The 10465-nt window shown below is 44.4% G+C and overlaps 1 protein-coding gene across 2 annotated transcripts in view; it reads right to left on the minus strand.

The window, feature by feature from the left end:
- TNPO1 (transportin 1) overlaps positions 1 to 9621 on the minus strand; it is an 80051-nt gene extending 70430 nt beyond the window's left edge. For both annotated transcript variants that reach the window (XR_013975234.1, XM_080925086.1), the window contains exon 1: positions 9508 to 9621. Coding sequence is in view for 1 of the 2 variants with exons in the window: in XM_080925086.1 (XP_080781212.1) it covers positions 9508 to 9522 (15 nt within the window). In the remaining variant the exon portion in view is untranslated. The remainder of the gene's footprint in view (positions 1 to 9507) is intronic.
- Between the last annotated feature and the right edge of the window lie 844 nt (positions 9622 to 10465).

The following is a 10465-nucleotide window of genomic DNA, read 5'->3' on the forward strand; positions in this document are numbered from 1 at the left end:
GCTCACAACCATCTGTAATGGGATCTGATGCCCTCTTCTGGTGTGTCTGAAGACAGCTACAGTGTAGTCATATAAGTAAAAGAAATCATTTAAAAAAAAGAAAATCCAAGAGTGTCAGATCCCCTGGAACTGGAGTTACAGGCAGTTGTGAGCTGCTGTGTGGGTGCTGGGAATTGAACCCAGGACCTCTGGAAGAGCAGCCAGTGCTCTTAACCACTGAGCTATTTCTCTAGTTCCAAAGGACATCTTTTAGAAAAGGCACTACAACTATTCATGAAGACCTGACTCCCCTAATTTAATCAATATTAAGTCCCCATTTCCCAATACCATCACCATCGGAGTCAGGGCAGTAATGATTTGTAGCAGCCTTGCTTTGCCTAATGAACTGAAAAACACTGTAGAATGGACAGACCACACAGTAACACACTGCTGTCAATGAGCAGGCTGCAAGGGCAGTGCTGGGACCCAGGGGCTAGAGGCAAGAAGAAGCCTGAATCATCAGTGTATTGTAAAGATACAGAAACAGGCTGACCTAAAAGAGTGGACCTACTGTGAAAAGAGAAGGCTGTGGAGAGCAGCATCAAGACAAAGTTTAGGACTAAACCTGAACATCCGAGTTAACATCTGAGAAAGGTAGAGATAATGAACAGGCAGTTACATGGAGCTGCACTAGGGTAGTGAATGAGGAGTGTGGTAACCTGGAAATCGAAGAAGCTTGTCAAGATGAAGGGGAGGGAGTGGCTGGGACAGATGCTGCCAATACAAGCTGAGAAAGAGGACAAGCACCACAGGCATACCGGAGAAGCCATTGGTTAAAATGGTGGAGTCAAAGACCTGACAGCAGAAAGATTAGGAGAATACTGGAGGAGCAAAGTTGGATGACAGGTAGTGACAATTCTGCTGAAGGTACTACTACAAAGGAAATAAAACAGAAGCAAGCGCTGAAGTGGGTCAATGCTTAGGGTGTGAGAGATACAGCTGTCCCCTCTGAACAGGTCTCCAGTCTGTCAATTCAAGTGAGGGCAGACGGAAGATATGAGGGCAAATAAAACCTGTGTCTAGCAAACACAACTCAGACTTTTTTATTTCCTAAACAATACAGTAAAAATATACATTAACATGGAATTTACAATCAGTATTATAAATCATCTAAAAATAATTATGAGAATATGAGAGTGCATATAGGTTCTATACAAATACTTTGCCACATTATAAGAGGGATTTTGTACATCTGTAAAATTTGGTACCCTGGTGCAAGAGGAGGGTGCCCTAGAAACAATGCTCAAAAACACTGAGATGACTATAATAGCATGTCTCTCTGCTTAGAGAAATGATTCCATAACAAAAATAAAATAAACCAGACATAGAGTGGTACACACTTTTAATCCCTGCACTTGGGAGGCAGAGGCAGACAGATCTTTGTAAGTTCAGAGTCAGCCTGTTCTACATAGTGATTTCCAGGCTAGCCAGGGAACAACTACACAGTGAACCCGTGTCTCCAAAACAAACAAACAGCAAATGTATAATTCTTATTCATAAGATGAGTGAAAAAAACTGCAAGGGGAGGACAGGAGTGCTCCTAGGTATGGTGGGGGAGAAAGTGTATTGTAGATACAAGGGCAGCATACATCTGGGAAGGCCCACAACGGTCGTAATCTTGAGTCATTCCAGAAGAGCCAGATGCAGCAGCCAAAGGTACAAAAGGTAACCAAAATGGCTGGACAGGTAGGGAGGGGTTCATCCAGGTCTGCTTTGAAATGTTAAATAGGCACCTCGGCCATTTGTTCCAGGGTTGGAGACTAACACAGGAGAAAAGCTAAAGCAATATTCTTAAGTAGATGAAACAAGACAGATCTAGGACAAAAGCAGACAACAGGATTCTGTCACAAGGCAGGAAGACAGCGCATACTACCACAGATGCTTCTAAGTCCTGGAGATGGCAGGGGTGTGGAAATTTTCTTCACATTATTCAGTTTTCTTAGGAAAGTAGAAAGCTAGGTCATGGGCTTGAAGTGAGGATGGGAGGAAAGACATGAATTTATAAGAGAGAAGCCATGAAATAGTTACTTAGTAGCAGACAGGAAATACAGGAACACCAGGCATCATGCAGGCCATGAGATTTATGGTCAAGTGAGGTTGTACAGTTGTACAATTTGTCCACATACAGGCTCACAGAAACAAGTACAAAACAAAGCAGAGAACTGGTTTTAACAAACCTAGTTCTGCTAAACAACAAAACTAAGCATAGAACCAGGAAGTAGATCCAAAAATTCTATGACTAACCACGAGTAAACATCACGTGAAAACAAGACAGCAAGTGGCAGGGAGACGGTGGTGGGCGTGGGCGCTCCGCTACCCCAGCTGGCGGGGGTGAGGGCAGGAACAGTAGTCACAGGTGGAACACCATGCAATAGTAACTGCAGAAGTGCAAATCACTGGCTGATCTTACTAAGTATTACATATAGCTAGGGTATTAAAACAACCCACTATAGTGCTGTTGATTTCAATATACAAAGAACAATGGTACTAGAAACAAACAGGTATGTAGGCCTTTATGATATAACCCAAGGCTGAGGTAGTCTAACAGCAGGAGACTTCAAGATGTTGTTCCCACACCTAGGAAATAAGAAAATTATGCAAAATCAACCATCTAACTCAGGCACAACTGTGCCAGGTTCCCAGCAAGACAAAAAGGAGGCCCAGGCACAGTAGTATATGGGAGGCAGAAGTAGGGAATTTGAGACTAGCTTGAGATACACAGAGGATGCCTAAATAACGAGGAAGTAGATGGGCAGATGCTGATGGAGATGAGGGAATGTCTGTGAGTGTGTTGAAGGGCTGGAGAATTGCATAGCATTAAGAGCACTTGCTCTTGCCGAAGACCCGGGTCTGATCCCCAGCACGCACATGATGCCTCCCAACCTCTTACTCTAGTCCCAGGGAATCCAAAGCCTTTTCTGACCTTTCCTGACACCAGGCTTACATAGGATGCACATATACACAAAATACTCCTATATATAAAATAAATAAATGTAAGAAATATTTTAAAAAGAAAAAAAGAATATGTTGAAAGGGGCTGGGGAGATGGCTCAGCGGTCAAGAACACTTGCCGATCTTGTTGAGGACCCAGTTTTAGCATCCACAGGGTCAGTCACAACAATCCCTAACTCTGGATCCAGTGGACTGGATGTCTTCTGACTTCCTCAGGCACCATGCATGTACAATGCACACGCATGTACAATACATGTAAGCGAAACACTCAGACATAAAAATGAATAACCCTTGAAAAACACAAGGAATATGCTGAAAGTTGTTTTTGGTAGGTGGACAGTAAATCCCAGAGGACACAATCTAAATATAAGAAGGGCTAAGATGGGGCAGGGGTGGGTGATATGACTGTAAACAGAACCAGCAGCCTCTGCAGTTACTGACAAAGACATCCTGACACCTCACTTACCCATCCTGCTAAGAAACAGAAGCTACCACCATAAAAAAGGTTTGACTTTAAAATACCTAGGTTGGGTGTGGTAGCATTGGGAGACAGAAGCAGCAGGATCTCTGAGTTCCAGGCCAGTCTGGTCTATGTAGTAAGTTCTAGGCCAGCCAGGGCTATACAGAGAGCCTGTTGCAAAAGAACAAGAATAAAGTAATTGAATTGTTTTCTTTTTTTTATGTATTTCATAATTTTAAAAAACCCATTCTGTTCTTGATTTACACAATGAACATGTCCCATTTCAAAATTTCAATCATTTATTCTAGTGCAATGCAAATTAAAACACTTGAGGCAAACCTGACCACACCAGTTAGTATCTTCAGTGTCTGAAACTGCTTTGCACTACAATGGCAAAGCCAGTATGGGCCAGAGTAGAAAATATCTATAATGTACTATGTATAGGAAAATACACAGACCTGACCCTATGCCATATAGGTCCCTGACCTGCTCAGTAGACTAAGAACACAGTAAGTGCTTACCTCGTGCATACTCAGGGGATGGGCTTCTATCTCCCAAACCCCTAGCTGTGCTCTACTCTCTTCATGGACTCTACTCCTAGTCCTCCCTGGGTTATGTCATCAAACCTGTCACTCTCTAACTGTGCTTACAGCATCCTCTGCTTACGTCTCTCTACAACTACATGTGACAGCCAGTCCTAGACCCAAGCAGTAGCATGTGCTCCCTTCCAGTTGAGGGAGCCTACTTCTAAGGCCTTACTTCTTTAACTTACTGTCTTCTGAAAACTGTTTTAGTTTATTAAATATTGGTGTGTGTATGTGTGTCTTAGGCTTTCTATTTCTGCACAAAGCATCATGACCAAGAAGCAAGTTGGGGGGGGGGGGGAGGCTTTATTCATCTTACACTTCCACATTGCTGTTCATCACCAGAGGAAGTCAGGACTGGAACTCAAGCAGGTCAGGAAGCAGGAGCTGATGCAGAGGCCATAGAGGGATGTCACTTACTGACTTGCTTCCCCTGGCTTGCTCAGCCTGCTTTCTTATAGAACCCAGGTCTACCAGCCCAGGGATGGCACCACCCACAATGGGCTGGGCCAGGGATGGCTCCACCCCTTGATTGCTAATTCAGAAAATGCCTTACAGCTGGATCTCATGGAGACATTTCCTCAACTGAGGCTCCTTTCTCTGTGACAACTTAGGCTTGTGTCAAGTTGACACAGAACCAGCCAGTACAGTGTGTGTGTGTGAGTGTGTACGTGTGCAAGCTTCTGGAGAGTCTCCTGTCTCTGCCTTATCTCTGTAGGAGAAGCTGATTAAAGGGCTTTGCATGTGTTCTGGGATCTAAGCTTGCCCACTTTCATGGCAAACACCTGACCCATGGAACCACCTCCTTAGCTTAGGTATTTTTCAAAAATGCTTATTACTAATGGAAACAGAAATGAAAGTGGCTCTGTAACTCTGTTCATTTTTTGAATGATTGTGATTGTCACTGTCTATTGCTAAGCATTTTTTTGCAGAAATATGACAATAGTTTGGAACATTCATTTATTTCTCCCCTAGAATTTCCTGTTAGTAAAGACAAAAGTGATAGGAAAGAACTGTGTCCTTTCTGGGATAAACACTTCCGGTGGGAATGAGTAGGGGGTGCAATGCCATTATTTCTCCGATATTTCAGGCAGCTGTAAAATGCAACCCAAGAACATCTGTGTAGGGTTTGCTTGTCTTCTGTTTTCAGCATGAAACCTTCTATTCTTTTTATGTTAAACAGCTCTGGTCTTCTTGGCTTATTTTTCCATTAAGACTTTCATTTATTTCACCAGTAATGGACTTCATCAAGTGTATTTTTCAATTCAATTACTTAATGGGCCTTTAAACTTCTCTTAGTCACTAAATTTAATCAAATTTGTGATTTCTTTGGCTTTTCCCTATTCCATTTGTTGGAGAGCATTACTAAGAATGCTGAGCCCACACATTCTTGTTGTGTCCATTTAGAATCCAGATCTATCTCTCTCTCTCTCCACACACACACACACACACACATATACATATATATATATACATACATACATACATACATACACACACAATTATATTTCCTCCAGGTAAAGACTATTTTTTTTCATTTTCTAAAATGTGAAAAGTTATATTTTAAGTGTGGCCTATAGTCTACAGGTAGAACTATATAATGTTCTATAAAATAGAACATTTTGGAAATTTGTATTACATAGAAATGTACAGGTAATATCTTTTATTTAGACAGACCTAGATTCAGAGTCAGGCTTGCACACTTAGCTCTTGTGAAAACTGCATCTCCACCTTTTCCCATCAGTTAAATGAAAAGAAATAACACAGGACTATGAAGGTGAGAATTACGTATAAGAAATGATACACAGCATATAGATGACTGCGGGTAACCAACTCACAATGGGAAGGAGTACTAATTCAGTCCTTCTCCCTTCATCTCCAGCAGCAGGTGCACAGACATTATGTTGCTCAAGCAAGCCTAGCATGGCAGTGAATAGCTAGTATCTCAGCATGGGGATGATGGCAGCAAAAGGACAGACCCTGAGCAACAGAGGCTGCCTTAAAACAACACAAGCCAGCAGCCCTAATGGTGGAGGCTTGACACGTGTGGCCCGCATGAGGTCCTGAGCTCACTCTCTAGCACAACACAGACAGTGACCACAATAAAAACCAAACCACTACCAAGAGCAGAGCACAGTGGCCCACAACATTCATCCCAGCACGCAGAAGGGAGAGGCAGGCAGACCTCAGTGAGGCAGAAGCCAGCCTGCTCTAGAGTGGTCCTGTACAGTCAGGGCTACCTAGAGGGACCCCGTCTCAAAAAAACACCATGAAAAATAAACTTGTCTTAAGCAAAAGCAGCCTGACAATATGAATTCAAAAATTTGAATCATACCTAACATCATAATGAAACATCTAAAATGAAGTGAACTGTCTTATGCTCAAAGATGTTTGGTGCAGTGTTTCTTATGTAACTTCAAAAAACAATTAAAAACTCTTTAATCAGGAGAAATTCACACAAACATTATATATTCATAGAAAACAAATATAAGTAGATGGCTTAAGAAAAAGCTTATATCATGTACTTTAAAAAAAAACAAAATTACTTATGCAATAAAATCTCAACTGTATAACTATACACATTTGAAGGAAATACACCAATGGGCTTATGTAGAAATTACTGAACCATCTTGAAATTGGCAATTTTATTTCTTATTGTTTTAAAATAATCAACAATGAAAATGATAATGCCGAGAACATGGTGATTTGTGGAGCAATCATTTCACATAGGCCCAGTTCTGAAAGCTTGCCACATGAACTCACTTCGTTCTCAGAATACAACCAACTGAGACACTGGAACTTGCTTCACATTCCACTGACAATTACAAAGGGCCCGACTTAGCTTGTTCATCCACATAGGACAATTCTGTCTTGTATCATAAAGTAAGCCGTTTGAACAGCACCTATGATTCAAACTCTTCATACGAAGAGCCACCAGTCCATGCTGAGTTCAAATAGCTCCACTGTCACCATCTGCCTTTTGGAAATAAGATGTGGTCATCATTCTTGTATGGATCTTAGCTCAGAAAAAGTTGAAGGCAGACACGTGTGGAGCATGCTTTTAATCCTAGCACTGAGGGGTGGGAAGTGGGAACAGTGTTCTACATGGGTTTGAGTCCAGCCTAGTCCACAAAGTGAGTTCCAGGCCAACCAAAGCTATACAGCTAGCCCTTGTCTCAAAAAAAAAAAAAAAAAAAATACTTTTGTTGAAGATAAATCTCCACCCTTATTTCCTGTTTTAATAGTTCATTTGAGCAGGAAGATGCTTGAAAGCTAATATTCTTACTCAGTACACCAACTGACGGTTCTTCTAAGAACACTACCTAGGAGAGAAATGTCAAAACCATTCAAGCACTTTGAGAGTCTCCCTTCACTAACCTCTCTACCTGCCTAACCACCTACTCTCACAGACCTCTGCCCAACAGAAACCCACTCCTCTAACCTGCTACAGCCTTACTAACATTAGCCAAGCAGGACCTCAACTTGTGAGAAATTTCACCCCAACCCTTCCTTTTCGAAGGGACACCGTCCTCTGTGATTTTGAAAACATCCCCAGTTACACTCTAGTTCAGCTCTCTCAATTTCTGCAGGTAAGGTAGTTGGGGGAAAAGTGGGGGAGTTTGAGGACCCCCAAATCTTTGGCATCATATACCACATTCCTTTCCTTCTTTCCTGTTTTGTTTGTTTTTGGAGTTAAGGTTTCTCTGTAGCCCTAACTGTCCTGGAACTCAGAGATCCGCCTGCCTCTGCCTCACTGAGGCTGAGATTATACCTGGCAAATAAAGGCAGTCCCCACTGCTATTGCTTTTCTCTCTTCTGTTTATACTAGTTAACTTTACTTCATGTGTAACTTGATTTGGCTTCCTTAGAACCTCATTTTTTTTTTCCTTTAAAAAAAAAAAGCTTGCCAATATGGCTAACAAACACAAGAAATTCCTCTAAATATTTCCTCTAAATGTTCACATCTCAACCCGGTTTGTTCAGTTTTGAAGAAAACTGAATGCACACAATCACTTTGACATAAGTAAGGAAAATTAAGTCATAAAAACAATGACTATAACAAATACTGATACTGGAAATAGTCACAGATAGGATAATATATTTTTTAGACAAAACTCTATTCTGCTCATGTTATGTAATGACAAAAAAGGCTTTTAGGAATAATGGGAAAAAGACAAAAATATTTTCTATAGGTCTTTCAGTGGAAGGAATTCAGTAATTTCCGGCCAGGGCACGACAGAAAAGCAAGCAAGGCTAATGCAGGCCGTCTTTGGAAAGGGAAAACGAAACACTCAAACTGCAATAGGTGTACGGACTCGAGTAAAAGCCGTATTGCCAAGTCACGATTCACCCACACATTGCAAGTGTCAAGGAATTTAAAAGAAATCTGCCACCTCTAAACTAGTATTTTTCCTTTGCAGTTGCAAGTTTCCACATAGAACAGCCATTCTCTGGAACCCGATGCAGGGTTGAGGAGCAGTAGAAACCATTACTTCTCCCAAAATACAAACCATCCACTACTTACTTCATTAAGTACTTAACCACCACACTTAAGTGAAAGTTTCGATAGGGAGACTCAAAACCCAGCAGGTACTTTTGGTATCCTAAGGATGAACACATCTGAACGGGCTCATTGCAGGCAGGTCAGTTTCAAATACAGATTTCACCGAATAGTTTGCATTTAAGAAGCGTCTTCTTCGGGGGGGGGGGGGGGAAGCACTGCTTACATAAAACCATCACTGTTTTAGAGCAGGACTAAGCTTAATACAATCTCCCCAATTAGTGAACAGCCTTCAACTTCGTTTCTACAGTTACGACAGCTGATTTGCAACTGGCATAACAAAGTGAAACTGTAAACAATCCCTGCAAAAACCCACGTGATTAAAAAAATTAAACACCGCGAGATCATTTCTAAGAGGAAGAAAGCCTTTCTAAAACCAGTTTGATTGTGGCGGCGGGTCTGTTCCTCTGCAGCCGTAGCCCCATGGCGTGGGCGGCCAGGCTGGAGGCAGACGTGCAAACCCCACAAACCTAACTAAGCAAAACCAGTGGTTACAAACATTAAAAATGATGTTCACAGGTCGCGAGGCCAGCAGGCCCTCAGGGGAGACGGATTAGCTGGTGCAGAAACCACAAGTGTGCGAGGCTCCGGGACAAAGACCGGCGACCTCGGGCCCTCGCACCGTGCGGCCTGACAGGCACCGCAGCAGCTCGCCCCGTCGGCCTCCCGCCCGCACCGGGATCGCCCTCCCGCCCCCGGGGCGCCGCCTGCCCCGTCCGGGTCCCGCAGGGCGCCCGGGACCGCAGCTGTTGGGCTTAGAACCGCGCCGTCGCCGGCGGGCTCCAAACGGCCAGGCGGGGTCCGAGAGGGCGGACAGCGGGGCACCGTCCCCTCGGCACGGCGACCGGACGGAGCTCGCTCGGCCGCTTCCGCCCCTCCAACCCCGGCCGCGCACCCTCACGCCAACCTACCCGGTCCCACACCATCCCAGAGGCCTCCTGCGCTCGGGCCTTTCTGCCGAAGCGGCGCTGCCTCCCGTCCGGGGCCTGAAATGGCTGCGGAACAAAGAGAATCCGGGCTCGGGCGAGCGCCGGTCCGATTGGCCGGGGGGCGGAGCCCGGCGCGGGAAATCTTCGCCGGCGGTCGCCTTGGTAACCGCGACAGGGCTGGGAAAACTGCGGCCTGGGCCTGCTGGCCTGCGTCAGGCGGAGCGCTGCAGCGGTTTCCCCAAGCAGGGTCCCTCGGTCGAGGCTTCGACCCCGCGCCCTCCTCACCAGCTCTCGCGCCCGCTGCAGCCCCCACGGCCTAGCCTGGGGCTCAGTCGTGGCCGCCGCTGCCCCGCCCGTGAGTGTGCACACCCTGAAGCAGGGCCCTTCCGGCAGGTGACGTGCTCCGACTACACTCGTGCTCCCCCGGGGGACAGCCGAGCCCGGAGCCTGGCGACACCCAACAGGCCGCTGAGCCCACAGTCGAACTGCTACAGCTTCCCTGGCACAAGGCCGATGGGTGTGGGCGGACGGCTGCCCGCTGGATTAACACACGAGCTTCTGAAATGTGCTGAGGTAGCACGAAACGACTATATAAACCAAATGAAATGATTTAGAAAATTGAGTTTACTTCTCTAGGTATGTTTCTAACATAAAGCTAGATCCGTGAGCTTGGAAATAAGCTCCTTTCTCCTTATACAACCACCATGAGAAAAGTACTGTAATTTCAAGCTGAAAATGTTATAAATGAGAGACGTAGGCACATTTAAAACCAGTTATAATGATGGTGATGAGTAGATGTGTATTGTTCTTCCGTGCCTGATTATTTTTACAAATTTACCTCGTATGAGTATTTTAAATGTGCATAGTAAGGTGGTCCTTATTTCCAAGGGTGAGTGGCCAGTGAGAATTACCTTCACATCGGCACTTTCAACTGTCTTAG

The sequence above is a fragment of the Micromys minutus genome (assembly GCF_963924665.1).
Source record: "Micromys minutus genome assembly, chromosome: 11".
NCBI classification, from domain to species: domain Eukaryota; kingdom Metazoa; phylum Chordata; class Mammalia; order Rodentia; family Muridae; genus Micromys; species Micromys minutus.